General features: G+C 37.7%; 1 protein-coding gene across 12 annotated transcripts in view; it reads right to left on the reverse strand.

The window, feature by feature from the left end:
• Window positions 1-21,149, reverse strand: part of tmod (tropomodulin) — a 56,170-nt gene that overhangs the window by 32,196 nt on the left and 2,825 nt on the right. Inside the window, exon 1 of one of the 12 annotated variants that reach the window (XM_070287052.1) lies at window positions 5,239-5,536. The exons of 8 other annotated variants lie outside the window; for them this stretch is intronic. In XM_070287052.1, coding sequence (XP_070143153.1) covers window positions 5,239-5,394 — 156 coding nt within the window. In that variant the 5' untranslated portion in view covers window positions 5,395-5,536. Of the gene's footprint in view, window positions 1-5,238; window positions 5,607-16,276; window positions 16,473-21,149 lie in introns of those variants that run through there. 3 more of the 12 variants (XM_070287053.1, XM_070287043.1, XM_070287047.1) reach the window with 3 other exon arrangements.

Here is a 21,149-nt window from a genome sequence, read left to right on the forward strand (position 1 = left end):
ATGTCAGCTGAGGAAAATGCGGAAAGTTCGCCGAGAGAGGGCGGAAACAAGAGAGAGTTGGGGGGAAAAAACGAGTCCTTGTTCCAACCAATTGACAAACGAAAATCAAAACTAATTAGACGCAAATTAATGAGCCATGCCACAACACAGCATCAGTGAGAAAATCAGCAGCCGCTGTCGGGCGAGGAAAAACAAATGTGATGAAAATGCGAAGTGAAAATGTGAGAAGCTGACAAACAATTTGGCAGCGGGGACAGCCCCTCCCTCCCCTCTTCCTGCCTACCTGCCACCCTCCCTGACCTTTGGATATTTTCTTAAAGAAAATAAAACAGCAAACAAAAGAGATTCATTGGTTATATTTCCCTTAAATTCGCAACTAAAGAGAAAATTCTCCAGAGAAGAAAATTACCAAGTGAGAGAGAGAAAAAATTATAATACAAAGACATATTCAAATATCTACAAAATCACACACACACACTCACACAATTTTATAGAAATACGAATGGACCACACGGCGTATGCGCAATTCGCTTTGGCAACGAGCCAACGCTCTATACTTGGAGATCAACGGAAAAAGTTGCTGATTTTTTGCCAGAAATTATTTATAACTGCTTGTTCATGCACAACCACACACACACACACACCCGCGTGGTGTAGATATAGGTACAAGTATCTGTGTGTTATTTTCGAACAGCTCGCTCTCTTCCCTATTTCTCAGCTGTGTTAACTTGGCCAACACTAAAAGGTTTGTGTATAGTTTGAAATATTTAAAATATTTCCCTATTATTAAGGAGTAGAAGGGAGTCAGGAAATATCTTACGATGAATGACCAACTTACTCAGAAAAGTTTAAAATCAAGAGTAGAATTTGTAGCTTAGCTTACCTGCAAAGAGAAGAGAAATGGTAAAGAGAATTTGTTGATTATTTATGATATTATAGATAAGTAGGTAAAATATATGTATAAAATATATATAAAATACCAACAAGAAATAAATAAATAATTCAAACGATAAGTAGCTATTAATCTATACCTAAAAATAGTTTAAATTGTGGAAAGTATACGTTCTACAAAATTAGAAATACCATAGTTAATTGAATAATTAAAATGATGGTAATAAAATGATTTATGCTAAACAGAAGTGATATAAAAAAGGGGAATTTGTGGTAATACATTTAAAGGTTTCTAAGTACAATGACATATTTAAATATATAATTAATCACTAGGATTAATTATACAAAATCTACAACATTTTCATTTAGAATAAAACGTAATTTGCTCGTAAAGGATTTATACAAAGCAAATAACTCTTGCAAATGAATACACATATACACTTTTAATGTCCCTGTATATTGCGCCTCTTTCTACTGTTTATTCAAATTAAACCAATTTATATTCAGCATATATAATGACATGGAAATATACGCAGAAAAGAAAACAATAACAGAGATGGCCATGTGAATAAACGCCAAAAAGCGCAATATTTACGAATGAAGTGACACATTATTGAAATGTTCAACAGAACATTTAGATATGAAGATTCAATTTAATAAAGCGGAAAATAATATTAATGCAAATTTATTCAATTTTCACTTCAGAACCTTGAGAACGTTTTTTATTATCTGATTTTTCTTTTATATTTTTATGTTGGCCCCAATTGAAAACCCCCTTCTGGGGGGTGGAAAAGGCCAAGCCAGCTCAAAGTCAATTAGCCTCTTGACTGAACCCTAATGATCCCGGCCCCTTTGTTGCCCCTTCTGACCAAGTTAATTGCGCAAAATGAGTGAAAAGCAGCTGCCGCCATGCGCCGAGCCACTTGAAGAACATCTAATTAATTTTATTGCATATATAAACATTTATATATTAGAGTCGGCAAATAAAACAAAATTGCCACGAAGGCTTCACATTATGGTTCTGGTTTGGATTTTCTCAGCACCCCTGTTTCACATGAGAAACAATCGTAAAATGCTTAATTAACGCTCACCTACATACGTATGAGGACGAGCAGGTGGAAAAGTGGAACAGGACTCTCTCACCCTCTCTGTGTGTGTGTTTTTTTTTTTTACCCAGGAAAAGTCGCATCAGTTTTAATTAAAAGATAAAAATTCCCTGTCCAACAGTTTACGAGGTGACTGCAAGGAGCTGAGTTTCCCGCACTTTTTTTCAGGGGAAAACGAGGAAAGCGGAGTGACATGTCTGGAGGGGGACGACGCGTCAAAACGCATAAAACGAAGAACAAGAAACTGTTAAAGAAATTAACACACACAGCAGCAGCCAGGGAGACAACGGGAACAACGGGAAATTCAAGCTAAAGTGGAAAACTGAGCCGCAAAAGGAAAGTGTGCGGGGAAAGGGACAGCCACTGGAGTAGCAGCTGGGAAAATGTTAGTAAGAAAACAAGTGGGAAGAGCGTAAAATACGAACTTAAAACGCCTTGTGCTAAATCAATTAAAAATTTAATTCAATAAAATATGCAAATGATTGTAAAATGCAACCGGGTGTTTAGGAAATTTCAAGCACCTACTGATGAGGATGACAATAGCTCTAAAGGAGATTGAAGTTTAAGGGATATAAAAAGGAAAACAGTACTCGACTTTAAAGGGAAAATAATAAAGTTTTTATCATAGAATTCAAGGACACTAAGGAATTTAACACCGGTTAAAAAAAACCCATTATTTAAGAACTAAAGAAGAAAATAAAATTATTTAATTTTATATTTATAAATTAAAAAAGAAAAGCTATCATCCCACAAAGATCATCATTTATAATCATAATAAATTATCATAATAACATATAAAAATACCTCTCACAATTTATTGCTAAATTTTAATATACAAAACTTATTATTGCATTTTTTGCTGTTCAAAAAGTAACTTCATTCACAAAAATCCCATTTAAAGTCTGTGATGGCTTGCCATATCGGTTATTTGTATCCTGCAACATTCTCATCCCGGATTTCAATGCTGCCACTTCTTTTGCGATTTCCTATTTACTGCACTTTTTTTTTAATGGCTCAAACTCCTAAATCGATCCGCAGACTGCATTGACTGCCCTGCACTACCATTTTCCTGATAAACTTCGCCTTGCTGGAGGAAAACCCGGAGATGAAAGCGAGGAATAAGGTGAAAAGCGAAGCATAGGCAAGGGGGACAAAAAAAAAGGAAGGAAAAGTCAAAGAGAGCGACAGAGCGGAAGTGTGTGTGTGGGGATTGCTGTTGCCGTTGTTATTGTTGTGCCTTGATTGCTGCCTGCCATGAAAACCTGCGGATAAAAAGTCAACTATTCGGGATGTACACCGAGAAAAAAAAATTAAAAAAATCGAAATTAATTGAAGAGAAAAATAAATGAAAAGGATAACATTAAAAGTGAAAGAATTATGTTGTTTGCTCATTTTTTCATAAAGAAAACTTAATATTTAATAAATTTTTAACTAAAAATTTCACTTAATATTAAGAGATAATTTTCTTAGAGTGTACTTATAAATGTTAGTCCGTTGGAATGCTCATATCGACGCATTTTCGCGAAAGTATCGTATGTCGAAAAATCCAATTTTACAGGAGAAGCTTTTTTGTGCTTTAATCTCTTAGGAAGCTCTATAGAAAAGACAAAATTGAAACTTAATTTTTATCGGAACTATAGGGTTTTCAGTTATAATATTTCACAGGGTAGTGAGACATTAGGTGCCCAACAATTTTGCATTAAAATCTCAATTTCGAAAAAAAGCGACATACGATACTTTCGCGAAAATGCGTCGATATATAGGACTGCTCTGTGCCAGCTGGAGTCAGTCGGAGAATGTTATTTTTGCTTTCATCCTTGCTTTTTTTATTTTTCCTCTGCTTTTCCTTTTTCCCATACTTTTCCTTTTTTTTGCTGATTTGAGAAAGGCAGTGCCAAAATGCCGTTGGGCAAAGGCAAAACAAGCAGGCCGAGCGCCAAACAATGAAAGGTGAATGAGGGGGTGTGTGATATTCTCTCCCCTGCACCCTCCAGGACCTCCATCTCGAGGACCCCCTTCTGAGAGGTAGGTGTGATAGCAAGAACACACACAAGAGTGTTGGTACATTAAGTGAAATGAAATCCTGTTAAGCGAAACAATGAAGCTATTAAAAAAAATATGTAAGCCACCATCCAACACCTCCCACATCTCCTCCTACATTTTCTACAAAAGTGTGCGTGTGTAAGTGTGTGTTTCTTGGGGGTGGATTATGTATGTATGTATGTAGGATTTTCCCTCTTCAATTTTCTGCATTTTATCCCTGAGCCAAGGTAAACCTCATAATATCGTTTAATAAATACTTTACAGCTTGATTGATTGCTCCTTCAGCATTTTGAATTCAGCAGCAGGAGCGACAGGTGCGCCAGGATCTCTTACATCTAAGTAGCTGTTGCATCCCCTGGAATTACCACAGCTACTCCTCCTCCTCCTCCTCCTCCTCTTACCGAACTCAAGAGTAATTTATGCGTCCAGACTTGAGCCCCGAAGGAAAGCAAGCGAAACCACCAGATTGGGTCCCATGTGGCTGACTACAATCAAAGTGGCAATTGTGGGCTGGCCCGTTCTCCGAGATTATCCCTCCTCGAATTCAGCGACCTGGAAATGCTTTCTCTCTTACTCCCCGTTTCAAGTTTGGAACCCTTTTAGTGGTCCAGCAGTTCCTGGTCCCCGGCCACTGCCCCTCCTTCTGTCCCGAAAGTATGTGCATACATTAGGGCGAGAACTTGGCTGTGCCTTCGATGGTGATTAATGTGTCTTGGTTTTTGTTTGTTTTCAGAGGCTCAGCCAAGCGCAAAAGAGCCACTAAATGTTTCAGTTAATTAGCTATCGATGAATAAACTAAAAGGAACATAAGGGACATGTGTGCTTTGGGGTTTTATAGAGTTTTTGATATCCTTTTAGGTGAAAAATGAATAAAAATGAATATTTTCTTGGTAATAAATAACAAGCAAACTCTCTATAAAGCTACAAATTTAATGTCTTTGTTTTTCTACACTTGTTTCCTATGTTTTTTTAATTTTCTTGTTAGCCTCACGAGCATGCAAAATCTTATAAAAAATAATGCAAAGACGAACTGTCGCTTGCTCAAAAAAACAGCGAAAAAAAGAAGAAAATATATCAACGATGAGTGGAACTTTCAATCCGTCGGGGCATTTGTCAGTTTGACAGGCGAGCGGGGGCGAGCGAACGACGAATTTCCCCAACGAATTTCCACCCAATTTTCCACTTTACGTAGTCGTACCTTGGTGGAGCGGGTTTTGCGCCACTGCGAGGTTTTCTTGGTTGTTGTCGTCGTGGTGGTGGTGCTCTCCTCCTCCAGCTCCTCCTCCATCTCGTCTCCCGCCTCTTTTCCTCCCGCCCCCTCGATGACGTCATTGTCCTTGGCAGTGTCTGCCATGGCGAAAGCGTGTGTGTGCTAAGTGTGTGTATGTTGTGCGGCCTGAGTGTGCTGTAATCCTTTTAGCCCCGAATACTTTGCATAAATGATTCTTTTTCTCTCACTTTTTGCTTCACAAATATTTTGCTATAATTTTCTTGAAAATTTCTCTTTTTCTTTTCCTTTTTTTTGGGTTTTGAGTGATTCACGAACGTCTTTTGCTCATTTTCACTGGAAACACATACGATTTTTCACTTCGATATCTGCGCAAAAATATTAATAAAATATTATTTATTATTTATTTATGTATTTTGACCACTGATTTGTTATGCTTTCCCTGTTTTCTTTTTTTTTTCGCTCTCTTTCTCCGGTGCAAATTTATGACTGCAGCTGCCCCGAAAAGTGAGAATTCTTGGCTATAATTAATTAAACCCGTTCACCAACAACAACTAGAACAACAAAAGCGATTGCTATAACAAAACGCTGAATTTCGAGTGCAAATTTGTGCGCCAAAGTTTTTGGCCGGCAATTAAATTCAGTAATTATTTGTAAATAAACGGCAATGGACGCAGATTTATGAACTTATAAATCCAACAGAGTGTGGGCCAGGGGGCTGAGAGGATAATCCATAAATTAAATACGAATTTGACATTCATGAATTATGGAGAAAGCTCTCAGCGGCCAAAATCCCTCTGGCGCTTTATCCTTTTTTCTTTGGCAACCATATTCGTGGGTTTGTTGAGTGAAAACTTTTGTCTATAATTAAGCAAATTACTTCCTCAATTTTGAAAAGAAATTTTCAAAAGTCAAATCGACAATCAGAAGAAAAGGGGACACTGAGAATTGTACTGTTTTTTGAAACGTTTAAAAAAATATTATATTTATGATCTTTGATATGTGATTTTTATTATTGAATTGCTTAATGATATTTTTCTTTCATTTATTTTTTCAATTAATAAATACAGCTTTATTATTTCAGAAAATCTCTCTAAGAGTTTCTAAAATCTTCCTTTTTTTTGTGAAATTCTCTTTGTAGATATTAAATATCTATTGCTTTCTTACAAATATTTAAAATATATTTTTATAAAGATAATAAAGCAAAAACTCTTTCCAAAAATCGTAAAAAAATATATTTTCTATATCAGATTGTGTCGTAAAAAAATATCCATAAAAATCACACGACCTTTATAATTATTTTCTGTGCATTTGTGATTCACCCAAAAAATGTAAAGCAAGAAAATGGGCTTTTGAAATCCAATTCACATCCCAGAAATTTAAATTTGAAAGCAATAATCCTTGGGGTTAAATTTGTTCACAGTTTCTGTGGTAAATATGTATCCTTTTTTGGTTTTGCCAAATTATTTTTGTTAGAATAAAAGAGAAGAAGTGGCTCAAAAATGCACAGTAAATGAAAAGTGAAATGAAAACTTGGCCGAGTGCGAAAAGTTTTTTGGAATTAAAATGTTTTGTGGCCATTGTTTTTATTTGGCTGCCATGTTAAATTCATGGCTATTGAAAGAGGTGTTTTTTCTGTATTTTAATTGTTGAAATTGTGTTCATCGGGTCTTAAATTTGTGTCAGTTTTTGTGGTGCGAAAAGTGTTTTATATCGGAATGGCATAATAATGCACTTTTATGGACCACAGCAGGCGTGAATGCCGTTGAATATCATATGTGTTTGCATTGGAATTGTATTGAATTTAGGTATCACTATAGATGCTGTTGTAGTTGTTGTAGTTGTTGTAGTATTTTGTTGTTGTGAGTGTTGTTTTGGCAGGTGTGTGCATTGAATTATTATTTGTTTGATTTCAGGTTTGCATGTTTCTGTGGCGTGTTGCACTTTTTGGTTTTTTGTGGCTCGGTTTTGTGTGTTATTTTTGCTTGTGTGCCTGTTTTTGTTTCGGCTTCGATTTTGCATTGATAGCGCGTGGCCGCCCGTGTCTCGCTTGTCAGGGGGTATTAGATGGCATTATTATTGGCTGGATCTGGCCGGATCTCTTGCATGCAAATTCTGAAGTGTGTGGAACAAAACATTTGGTCGGTCGCAGTTTTTCAGCCAGCCTCAGCCGCAGACGCGCGTCGAACGAACTGAGTTGGCTCGAAAAATTTTCACTGGTCGCCGCGGGCTGAAATAAGTGGAAAATTCAGCCGACAGGGGGCTGAGTGCGCGGGGGGAGGGAAAATGCGGGAAAATGAGAGCCAGCTAATAGAGCGGCGCACACAATCAACACTTAATGTGGCCGCGGGGAGCTGAAAAATTCCGCAATTCGCTCATCATCATCATCCACATCGTCGTCTGCAAAACTGAATAGCAAGAAGAACACACTCTCTTATGCTATATGTACACTTGTGTGTGTTGCCATTTTGCCTTCACTTTTTGCTTTTTTATCATTTATATTTTTTTATGCTTTTTGCGACCACCACTTGCCACCACCCTTTGGTGGCGGCTCTTGTCAACGGTGCGTATGCGTAACGATGCGATACGTATGCGTAATATGACAGTTTGTATTCAACATTCTCCTCTCTATCTGTCTCTCTTTCTCTTAATATTCGCGAACTTGGCAAAACAGGTGAACGCGTCAGGCGAACACGAAAAAGAAATTACGAAAAATGGTGAAAAATATTCGCACACTCAAAATATGTGATTTCCAAATCGAAATATTTGAGTTTTGGCCGCCTCGATCCCGGTGTGTGGATGCGACTGCCTTCGTTGGCCAACTGATTGGGGAATAACCCCGCTCAATCGAATCTTACTTCGCCGCCTTTGTTGACGCCTTTGTTTCGCGCGCTGATCACCTTTTGTTTTGAATATTTCTGTTAATCAGTCAACCTCCCCGGATTTCCCGTCGATTTTCCATCATCCTTGTCGCGTGCTTATTGCGTTTTCCTGGCTGGTTAATTTTAGACTAAAATTGTGGACAAATGGCGTAGTTTGTGCACTTTTGCACAAGATTCATCTCAGGCGAATCACGGAAGCCAACCAAAAAGCGCAACTCTTGCCAAATCTCTGCTAATGATTTGTTTGCTTTTAATTATACAAAAATTTTTATTTAATTTAAATTGCATTGATTGGGGTTTTTTTTTTGGGGCTAAGCTGAAAAGGTTGGTATCGTTGGGGAAGGTTTATCTCCGAAAATGAATCCCCAGCTGTCCTTTTACCCGTGTAATTAATTGTTTCAGCTTTCATTTTTTTTTTGTATTTTTCCCCCGGCCGAAAGTTTTCCTTTCTTTTCCCAACAAAGTTTCAGCGTCCCCCCCCTTCGGCCACGCCCCTCTGGGCGACTGCTGTTCCAGCTGGGGCATTAAAAATAAACAACAACAAACGATTTGTAGGCACAACGCCTGCTAAAAATAACGCGTTCTCGGATATTTCCACCCAAAAAAGCAAGAAAATAAAATATTATTTATAGCCCAAGGCGGCTGAACATGTGTATGGTGTGTGTGTGTTTGTGTATGCAGTGAATCAATATGCAGTGAAATGATTTTTGAATTTCCAATTCGTAGCTGGATTTGCAGCATGTTGATGTAAATATCGCAGATGCAGATGCAGCGCAAAAAAATCAGAGAGAATAAAATGCACTGGAAAAATATTTGACTTAAGGGGATATTGATTATAAATATTTAAAAAAATAAAATAAATATTACTAAATTGTTTAACATAAAAGAAAATTTTTTTTATAAACAGGTTCACTTATATCATTAAAAGAAACATAATAAAGCATTAAAATTATATTAATTTAACTTTTTTGACTTTTCGTTAATTAAAGAACTAAAAAATTGCTTAAAAATTACCTTTTATTTTAAATTTTAATATATACTTATATTAGGTGGCTTTTCAGACAGATTTTAGCTATGCAAATCCTGCCTTTTTATTCCTTTAGGTGCATAAAAAATACAAATCACGTAAAAATGGTAAAAATCAGGCTAGATAAATGACGAACATCAACTGGGGCTGTCAGTGAGCGAGGGGGGCGGATGGGAAAAGTGCTGAAAGCGTATGTAGTCTGGCTGCATTTTCCGCTCTCCCTGTTCCAATCGATGTTTACAAACAAAAGGCGGAAAATAAATGGGCGGCACAGGAAGGGAGTGAGGGTGACAACAGGCGCCAAAGGTTCGCGTTGAGGGCTTTAACCCCGCCGATGCAAAACGAAAAAAAAACTAGAGAAAGTGTAAAAATCACCTGCAAAAATCAAGGCAGTTTGAGAGCCACTGACGAGGTGAGTCAAGGTGAGTTTCTATTTTCTTGGCAGCACGCCGCCCACGTCCCACAGTCCACCACCTCCCCATTATCCACTCATGTCAGAAATGATCATTGACATTGTCGCGCTGAAGGTGTTCCACGCACACACACAGAGGAAAACTCGCACACAATTACAGAACGATAGAGGAAAACTCTCAGGTGTTTGCCGTAGAGCACTCTCTTCGACTTGCGATAATTGGCTCTTCTGCACGCACACACACCTGCTGCTTCTAACGAAACAGAAAAAGAGAGCTAAAGGTGAGCAAACTGTTGCTTCCTCTTTCTCCTTGGCCTCTTCTATTTTCTTCTATTTTCCCTCTATTTTCTTTTTATTTTTGGGTGTGCCTGTCTCACTCCCACCTGATTCACACTTTCAGCTGAGTGACCGCGTTGCTTTCAAGGTAAATCATTTTCAATTTCGGCGTGGAGAAGGTGAGTTCATCGAGGTGAACTTGGGTGAGTTTTGAATGGACTTTCTAAGATGGCCTTTGGCCTTTTTTTTAATAAATATTTTAGGAATTTTATCTTTAAAGTATAAACGATATATATTTTCTTATCTATATTATATTAAAGATTTTCCTCCTGAAAGTAAGGTAAACAAAACCAACTTAAAGGTAGCTAAAGTCTCACATCCAAATAAACCATAACTTAAGTCCAAATCAAATAAGTTGGCCTGTACTTAAATGAAAATAATGGTTATGGGGCCGAGAGAATCCCAGGATTTCCCTTGGCCCCCGACCAACCATCCGCCATTTATTCTGCACAATCTTGGAATGTTTGGCTCGCCTGACCATGTGCCTGTCTACGCCCCATAAATATTATTTAATTTTATATATATGTATGTTTCTTTCCAAGCCATTAAAATTATGTAGGTTATAATTTAAATAATCAAACAAAAAGATGAAGAGCCGAGGCAGAGAGAGGCGAAACATCAAATGGAAAGCAGAAAATGTTGCCGAAGAATTTCACCTCGTCTGGGGTCGCCCTCCCAAAACACAAAAAAAAAGAAGAAGGAAAAGCCTAGTATATATAGCTGAGAGAGCCGAGTGTTATGCGGAATATTTATAGATTTTGTTATTGTCAAAGTGTGTTGATGGGTCTTGGCCTGAACCGCGGAACACAGGGGGGAAATCGGACGAGTGGCCGAGCACAACAAGTTCAGGGATTATGAGCTTGGGCCCACAGAAGCCTATCAATGAATCAATTTTTGTGTAATGAGTAATAGCTTGAAAATGTTTTAAAAAATATCTTTGTCATATATAAAAAGTTCAACTTTTTGGCTATGTTTTTTTACTTTTAACAATTTAACCCCCAAACACGTGAAATATATTATAGGAATTAAAAAAAAGAGGGGGATTATGAAGAAAAGCATTTATATTTCAAGCATATTGTTATGTGTGTCTTGTAGATTTTTATTTTTTATATTTTCTAATAATTTTATTATGTTTTGGTGTTTTTTCTTTCAACTTAATTTTATTATTTCAGAATTAAATATCACATTTCTTTTTGTTAAGAAATTGAAAGAAACAACAAGTGGTCTGTAAAGATATTATAAGTATTTATCTTTATACTTTTATATAATATTTTTTTTGGGGAAAATTTAAGCTTAAAAATACTTTTAACTGAAATTATAATACCCTGAAAGGAATACAAATTTTAAATATTTGTATATTCCTGTAACTTTATTTTCAATTTCCCTTGTTGACTTCTTTGTTATAAATTGATTTCCATTTATATTGCTTTCACATAAATTACTCGTCTATAAATATCGTGATTGTTTGCCTGGGCCTTGGGTCCCACAGAAATATCCATCAGCCAACGGCTATCCTATAGATTCCATTAGAAATGTGCCCATAAAATGATCGTCAAACGATGACAGCCATAAAAGCGAGACAGAAATAGATAAATGGCAGGAGGAGGAGAGACAGGGACTTCAATTTGCATTTAACGATCTGTTCGAGTGGTTTCTTCTGCATTTCGTGTAGGAATCGTGTAAATTAATAATTTTCCTCACTTTTCCCGGGGTCTCAGCTAATGGGCAGTTGATTTATGGTCGTGGGATACACAGCCACGTGACATTTTTATGGATGTTCTGTGTCCTCTGGTTATGTGCATTTCTGATTGTGCCTAATAGTCTTCAGCCCATGGGCCGCCTATCAATCATACGCCCTGTTGGACGCATTTAAACTTTGAATAGAGGTTCGCATTTGCATTAGTTTGTAAATGTTTTAAATAATAAAACAGGAATATTAATTTTCTGTTATATTTTAAAGGCTGTTTTCAAGAAAGTTTTTAGTCATTAGCTTGATTTAGAGAACGCGTGCCGCATCAATCATACGCCCTGTTAAACGTTCGCAAGAAGTTCCCAGAATAAATTCTCCGAATCGATTTAGCAATCGAACTGCAGTTGTTCGCTTGTCGTGCTGCTTAAATGTCATCGCCCACTTCCGGGATCAGTGTTTCTTTGTGCCTGTTTTTCTTACAACCCCAGTCCATTTTCCCAACCCACTTTTCCCCCCTGGTCGCTGGCAGACAACTAATTAGAGAGGCACATGTGGCGATCAACTTCTCTGGGACTTGCAGTTGGTCGCGCATTTCAGCTTTATTTCGTTTCATTGATTTTTGTGTTCAATACACGGAAAACAAATTTTGAAATAAATATTTGAGGGGAATGCTTGTTATAATTATATAAAAAATGAAATTAAATTAAAACAACCTAAAAACCATTTACAAAGCTTCAACTATAGTCCTTTTAATTCTTAAATAACAATAAACTATATCATCTTATTCTTATAAATATAAACTTTACAGTGTACATTCTATGTATATTTCAGCCTGGCCGAACAAAAAACCATCTCATTGCAAAACCATCATCATCATTCGCTGCCAGCAACAACAATCGAATGCACTGCCAACAGAGAAAATCGTTTTAGAGAAAATAAATTGAAAATCTTTTGGAACATATTTTGTATGTTGTGATAGATTGCGAGCATTTTCAGCTGTTTGTCTGTCTGTCCCCCTTGTGTGTGTTTGTGTGTTGCCTGTTTCATGTGGGTGTTTTCAGTGTTTGTCTTGCCTGTTGCCATTTCCTTCGATTTCTATGCATATCCGCAGTATTCGCTGACTTGGCTTTGTTTGTTCTACTTGGAGGGAAAATGCAGGCGTCGATGGGAATCGGAGAATAAGGACTGAGAAGAGTCCTTTAGAGTCATAAAGTTCTATATATACACTTTCAAGAAATTGCTGCCTTAAACTTTAAGCTCCTCTTAAATTTTCAGTGTATACTTTTGGGAGCAAAGATGACACAAGTCACTGGATAAAATCACAAATGCAACATGCGATTGGAGGGGAAATTTTATTGAATTACACATAATCTGAAAAATTTGTGGTATTTAATGAAAATTAATTAAATTGATTTTCAATCAAAAGTAACCAATTGAAAAATTCGTTAATTATGGTCATTATGGGGCAGCTTTGAATATTTTTCCAGTGCTGAGTGAGTCTCATTGTTTTAATTATAGTTGCCACCAGGAAATAAGCTATTGAATTGTCAATCAATGAAATTATATTACAAATAAATTGGCTTTATTAATTCATTGCCATTAAATAATGTTAAATTAACAAGCGGCAATTATTCATTTGCTTATTATTATTAGGAGAACAAAAATAAAAAAGCTTTATTTTGTTAATTTTTGAATTAATAACCAAAGTAAGCTTAAGACGGCCTTAATTAAATAACTTTAACTTTAATTAATTGATTATCATTAAAAAAGAAGTCGTATTTTCTTTACTAAATCTTCAAAAGGTAAATATTTTTACAAGACTTTATAAGAGCATATTTTTTATCGTGTCCTCCCGTAAACGTTAGTTTCATGTTTTCCCACTCGCCTTTTGTTTTCCCAACGCCGCCTCGACCTCCCTATCTATTTTTCATGGCGCATTTTGATTGATTGCGCGAACGCTGTAAGCTGAACAAGACAATGGGGGAAATGGCGCTGGGAAATGATTTTCCGAAATATTCAAATCCCGGGCGACAAGGAATCCCGTGGCATTCGGGGGGACCGCATTCGTGACAGCTGCAGTGCCGTGGCTATAAAGTTTGATATTACGTGGGAAAATCTGGCCAATGTGTGGGAATGGCCACGGGAACTACCACAATCCGCAGTGACCGCCGAATGCATTTAATCAATCTAATGGACCCTCAGGTCCCCAGACCGCAGCCTTTCCCCCCGCGACAAAGGAGGAGGGACCCATCAAATTATCACCTCCTAATCTAAATCGCTTGTGGGGCGCACTAATTAAAGAAAAACCAAAGGTGGGAATGCAACAAAGATCTCAGTCTCTTTTTCTTACAAGAAAAAGAATGAGCAATGAAACGGAAGCAATCCAAGGAAATGGGCAGCACGGCGGAAAGTCGAGAAAAGTGCGGACCTAGAAATAAATATTTGTTTCATCAGCAAAATTGAAGGATGGAGGCAGTTCCGTGATTCAGTAAGAACACTGAACGGAATCAAATAAAATTGCTAATATATTGCGAAAGTGTAAGTAAATGCCATAAAATAGCTTTAAGTAAATAAAGATTGTATATTGGTTGGTCAGCTATCATGGGTCCGATTCTACAAGGTCTTTAAAGAATAAATTTGTGGTTTTATTTGTTGATATTACATTTTTAATTACATTAAAATGGAAGTAATCAAGATCTTGAGTCCTTCCTTTTTTACTTTAAATAATTCTGTACATTTTCTTTTAGTGTAAAGTCTGAGCTGCTTAAGCGATACACTAAAAGAGAGACCACAAACTGCTTAAGAAAATTGCTAATAAAGCAGCACAAAGTGCAAATAATAAAGCGAAGGAAAAGCCAGGGAGCGAAGGGAAAACCTGGGAAAGGAAAGGCAACAAAGGCCGAGGGCAGATAAAAAAAATGTGTGTCGATAGCAGTGAAGCTCAGAGAACAAGTAATAAAGGAAGAAAACTCCGACAACATTTATTTTTAAACATATTGAAAAGGCAAGAAAAAAGAAGCAGAAGCAGTTAACTAAAGGCATCGGTCGAGGCGAATGAAAACAATTTTATTAAGTGAAAAATACGAAGGCAGAAAATAACCCGCAGCCAAAATAAACAGACCAAAGCCAAGGCAGAAAAAGGGGGGAAAGCGAAGAAAAAATAAGAAAAGCGGGCAAATCACGGAAAGAGAGAGGAGGAAAGAGAGCCAAGCGAAGCAAAGTCCTTGGCAGTGGGAAATTTTGGGAGGAAAATCAACGGGTTGCCCCACCCCGAGGCAGCAAAAGTGGGCGGGAAAATCGGAGGATATCTGATTGAAAGATGCGTCGAGGCGTTGTGGTTGTTGTCGCTCTCGCGTTGTTGTTGTTATCGCTGTCGGTGTCGACTCACCTTGAACCACAACAACAACACCGCAACACGCAGAAACGCACGAAGCGCAACAAAGGGTACACATGAAAAAATATTAGCTATATATATATTTACATGTTTTAAAGATTCAAATTAAAATATTTTCAAATATTTGTAGGATAATTAAAGGAATTTCTAAATGTCTTCAGATTTGCTTAATATTTTTATAATATTAAATTAAGTAAGCCGATAAATGTAGTACAATAATAATACGAGAAAACTTTATTTATATATTCTTCAAGAAATTTCCTCTCTTGGCTTGCTATTTATTATTAAAAAACTTTCAAAATTTTCCATCACTTTAAAAATTATATCTTATTTTTCCCAGTGCAGATCAGACACAATTAAGTGCAGAAGAAAAACGGAAGCAGACGACAAAATTTTACGAGCCAAGCAGCAGCCCCCCGAAAAGTCTCAAACAGAGGGGGGATTTTCTCAGAGAGCAGCAGGTGACAAAAGCAGCGACGACTTCTTTACATAAAAGATTGACAAGTGATTTTCACACCTAAGTGGCAAGCGCAGGAAAACACACAAAAGCAGCAACAACAACCACAACAACAACAACAAGGTCGGGAAAGTTTTGAGTTGTTTCGGGGCTTCCCCTCTTCTCCTCCCCCTTGGATTATTTTTTGGAAAATTTGTTGGGAGGAAATTGTTTGGGGGCCATTGTTGGTGTGGCTCAGTTAGCTAAGTCGATAGATTTTCTCGCCCTCGGGCAGTTTTAATTTGTTGAGTGGCGGAGAGGAGGGAACCATTGGAAATGTTACAGAATTTTGATCGAATGATTGAGTGGGGAAAACTTTAAGAGTTTATCCCATAAAATGGGATACTAAGGAGCTTGGAGCTTGGAGGGAATGTGAGATGGAAAATTCATTAGATTAATACCTCTTTTCTAACTAAATTCACTTTGATTGATTGACCAGGTAACCTTTTTTTTATAAAGGTAATTTATAAGAGATGATGTTGGCACTTTATTAAGAATTGAGGTAAATGGAGATTAAATTGAAGAAACTAAATATACTAAAATTATATTTCCAAAAATTAAGAGGAAGATGAAAATATCCTCTATTATGAAAATACATACTTTTAAAAATATTAAAAATACAATATTCCATTTCCATTTTCCATTTGTCAACAGCATACGTTTCTAAGACAAATCCTTGAGAGCATTTTGTACTTTGTATTTTGCACTATAGTGTGCACAGTATATAAACCTCTCGAGTCCGGCCCTGTGCCCCCCTGATGAGCGACTTACCGCAGCGTCTGTGATGGCCATGACGACCGTTTGGCTTCCTGGTGGTTTTAGTTGGGTTCTATTGGGTGCTTCTCGGACCGGAGCAGGAGAGGGGAGAATTTGGGTCTAATCCGCTTTTGCCAAAATCGAAATTAACTTGAATGGGAAGCAATCTTGGCTATTGCGCAGATTTTCAATAGAAATTTCGTAGTTTTGCGATAAATGGTAGAATATGTTTGATATATATGTATATATATATATATATATTCTTTGGATCGCACTGGCACTGACACTTGCACACACACACACCCACACACACACGCGGGATCGCACGTCACAAACTACGCAATTTTCGAAAAGGCTGTGGTGGACCGAGGGGAGGTTGTATCCAAAACTAATCTATTTATTTGGCTTTAGCTGACCGGACTGATTCCATTTCATTCCAGCTGGCCATATAGAAGAGCTATAAATCAATAGTTTCGGTTCGATTGCTCCGCGACTGATTCGTCGGTGCGCGCTGGTTGGGTCTGCTTTGTTTTGGGGTTTTGCAATGCAACTGACTGCGAATGCGAAGCGAATCCGAATCAAAGTCGGAAGCTGCATCGAAATGCAATCAAAGTGCCAATTGACGTCGAGTGTCTGTTTGTGCCGCCAGCCGCCGACGACGAGCGATATTACCCGGCTATATATATATGAAGGAACACTGAGAGAAAGGTAGAGAGGTCTAAGGATCATGAGGGTTTCATTCCTTAAACTATTTGGGTAAAAATGTAAAAGTAGATATAAATTTGTTACTATATGTTGTATTATAAAACTAAAGTCTTTATTAAGGAGCAAATATTTCTTTAAAAACTTTAAAGTTAAGGCTGATTTTATACATACAATTAAATCTATGAATTTTATATTTTCCTAATGACTGCCTATATCTCTCAGGAAAGTCTAGAAGAAACTTTTCAAATTTTCTTCCCAGTGTATATAAAATATATACGTGTAGGGTTTAACTTTCGATTTCTATGCTGTTGACAAATTCCTGGCATTCTCGCTAATATTCCTCGCGAGCTCTTTGCTCAGGAATTCTTCTTTTTTTCCCCCAATTGATGGCAGCCATTGTCACGGCCAAGTGGCTGACTTTCGAGAGGGCCTCTTAATTCGGACTTATGGCCACTTGTCCCCAATTAAAGCCGGTTTCGTTTGAATATTAATGGGCACATTAACCGCAAATTGCAGCCAGACTGTAGTAATTACATTCGTTTATTTAAAGCCCACGAATACAAAAAAATATATATAGCATTCAATTAAACGTAAACGAAATACGATAACTGAATTAATTATATGAACAGCGTGATTGAATGAGAAATTCAATATAAAATTTATACAAGTTTTCTAAAATAATGTAAAAGATAATTTATATTTATGTTTGAAAATTAGTTTTCCAAAATTACATATTCGCTATGATTGAAGTTCCCATAGGAGCTATTGGTTATCAATAAAATTGCACATTTCCATGGAAATGGGTAATAAATTGGGCATAAAGGGGTGTGGATGGAATATTTAGAATTAAATAAGATTTCCCAAAACACAGCCCACCGAAAAACAAAGTCAAATCGAGAGCATGGCCGTGTGTCAATTTTCGGCCTGTGAAATTATGAACCGGATTAGGGGTCAGTGCCTGTTGGTTGCTCGTTAGTTTTTGGTCATCATCCAAATGGAAATGTGAATTTATGGGGCTTATTTATTTGCACTTCATGGAAGAGGGGCGAATATAGAGACCAGCAGATGATGATTCTGTGTAAACAAGCAGATGTCAGTGTGTTGCAATGCTTGAGCTGTTGTTAATTTATTACTGGATTTGGGTTGGCCAAATGTTTGTTCAGCTGAAGTAATTTGCAAATTGCGCTTGGCCAGCCAAAGAAACAATTGCCTGTGTATTCTGTGTATATTAATTGAAGGAAAATGTTAATAACCTGAGGCAAACAGCAGCATTAAAGCAGGCTTGATCCTTTAAATACTGGCAATTTTCAGCTAATTGGTTTGTTTCATTTGCATTTGAAACTTTCCCAAAGGAGCTCTGTTTGGTCTGAGATCCCTGTTGAAAAGTGCTAGGGAAAATCTGCAAAATTTCCTCATTGAATTGCCAAAACAGAACCGACATTGTTGAGAGCTTCAGCCCTTCGCATCCCCCCTTTTTTCCTTTTAAATTGGCTCTCGGCACGCAGAAAACTACGCAAAACATTTTGTAAATTGAATTTTATTTGTTGAGATTTTTGCGGCGCGCTCAAATGTAATTGAAATAAATTTTCAATAGAATATCCGCCCGAAGAGTGGCGGAAGCTTATGGCAGGCAATGAAATTATTTGTTTGTTATTCTAGCTGAGCTGTAACGCTCGGCCAATTCCGTCCAGGAGGAGCAGGAGTGGGGTTAAGATGCCTCAGCAATCGGCGAATTTCCGTTGCGGCAGGTCAAAGCATCCTAAGGAAAGGGGCGGCGTTTTTAGATTTTGGATCTGGATAAATAAATAAGGCAGAGTGTTTTAAAATTACATGAAATATGTGCCAGAGAGTAAAGAGAGAGAGAGAGAGCTCACATAGAGCATATAGCTCGGCGGCATAAATGGCACGTTCATCATACGCCCCGTGTACACAATTTGGCAGCTTTATTTATATACCCCAGCATGAATGTGGGATCGCTGCTAGCACATATCAACCACACACACAGCCACATCGCCTTATGTTTTCACGCAAAACGTTTGCTTTTCAATTATATAAACATATTTCGATTGTATTCAGTCAACGGCTGGGCTCTGTGTGTGCATTAAAATTATAAATTGTTTGAACAGCCAAAGGCACAAATAAATAAAACACAGCCAGCGCCGGGCACCATGGGCGAGGCGAGGCAAAGCGAAATGAAACGAAACGAAACGCCGACGAAATGAAAGCGAAGCGCATAAATAACTGACCAAATGTACTCGAAATTTGGAATAAATATGGGCGGTTTTGTGTTTTCTTTGAATTCATGGGTGGCTTTTAGGGTGCCGTTGGGGGTGGTGGAATCTCCTTGGGAACTGCAACAAGTGAATGGAAGCTAAGCGAGCATCAAAGGCCAAGAGACGCCTGACATTGAATCGTCTTGTTGTGTCACGCCTTTAAAAAAAAAATTCAACACAAATATCAAACAAACGGACATACACCTATGTGTATTGGATACACAGAAACAGTTTAAGGAAATTAATTTTGTAGAAAATATTTTGAATAATCATTTGCTCTTTAAAAAAGCTTAAAAGGTCTATCTCGTCACGATTTTCTTACTTTAAGTTAAGTATTTTTCATTTGTAACAATATTTAACATACTTAGCTTATAATAATAATTTATATATTTCTCCTAGTGTACAAATATTCAACCCATACAGACAGCCAGTATGTGAAACACACGTTTCAATGGCTGCCAGTGAGATATTTGTTTGGACTTGAAGAGGCGCCACCGCGTTGACAGCTGTCAATGAATGGGGGTGAAGGGCGTTAGGGAACCATTTTGCAGGAGGAGGAGGTGCGATGCAGGGGGTGGTAGTTTACGATGGGCGCTCAAGGGGTGGGATATTGCAGAGACAGCTGTCCCTGCTCTGATTAGAGCTGTGGTTTTCCACAGTTTTGCGGAATGCGCTGGCGAATTTGAAAACAAATTAATATCACAGCCAATACAATAAAAGGCAACGAGGGGAAATTACTGTGGTGTACGATACCGATTCGTGGCCAGGCTAATCGCACGGAAAAGCTCGGAAAATAGTTTTCCCATCATCCGTATGCGCAACTAAATCCTCTCTAAGCCGGGAGCGGGGATCTGGTCCCCCCTCATGGATTTCCAATTAATCTCTGTTCAATATTATGATGTCTAATCAACGGTATCCTGGACGGGACAGGACAGGAAAGCAAACCAACGACAATGGGACCCACGGTGGCCACAGGAAATTCCATTATCCATGTGAGTGGGTTGAGAGTTGGGTTGTCTTTGGTTTGCCGCCTGGTTATGTGAGTTTCCGGCTTGTTGCACAAATTAGCATGGCCCATTTGAGCTGGACTGCGAGCTGAGCAAAGATTTGCCTAAATATATCCTGATTTGGAAAGGATGATGAATAACAACTGAGGTCACCGACTGAACAGTACCCAGTTGTGTGTATTCTCTGTTTATTTATAGTTAATAAGTACTTACAGCTTATTTGTTTGAGTTTATGCAGCCCTTTTTATGACATATGAGGCGTATACGCTATATTGCATTACTCATACGCACTGATGTCTTTGTTAAATTTGATCAGAAAACAGTGGGAGCTAATTGAATTTCACTATGGAATTAATTTTGTAATTTTTTTGGCTATATTTTTTATCCCTGAACTCTACTGTCCCTTTGTTTAATGTTATTTCAAAACAGTGGGAGGTTATTTGATTTCCCTTTGATAAGATTTAAATTTTTTATATATTTTTTCCATAATATTTTATAAATTATGATTAACAATACAGCTGCAGCCACAAACATCTCACAAAAGGTAAAATACCCCATAGAAAACCATCGTGTAATGAGCGAATCAAATCGGCAAACAAACGGACAATGGTTAAATCAACTGTGAAATTTATGACAGTTTTCCGGGTAGTCCGAATTAAGGATAAAACGGGGCAAGGAGCTGGGTGTAAGGGGAAGCGGAACAACTGTGACTTTATTTAACTAATTTTGCATTTTCAATTCAAAGTCGACTTGGGTCACGTAGCCCTGCGGCTGGAACTTTGACCTGTTAAGCGCATAAAAATGACAAGAACGCTACGTGACTCATTAGCCGGGCTTTTGGCCAGGAAGAGCCAAAGCCAGAGCCGGCGGGCAAGAGAGAGTGAAAGTGGAAAGTTCGCCAGT

The sequence above is a fragment of the Drosophila kikkawai genome, chromosome 3R (assembly GCF_030179895.1).
Source record: "Drosophila kikkawai strain 14028-0561.14 chromosome 3R, DkikHiC1v2, whole genome shotgun sequence".
In the NCBI taxonomy this organism is placed as follows: Eukaryota; Metazoa; Arthropoda; class Insecta; order Diptera; family Drosophilidae; genus Drosophila; species Drosophila kikkawai.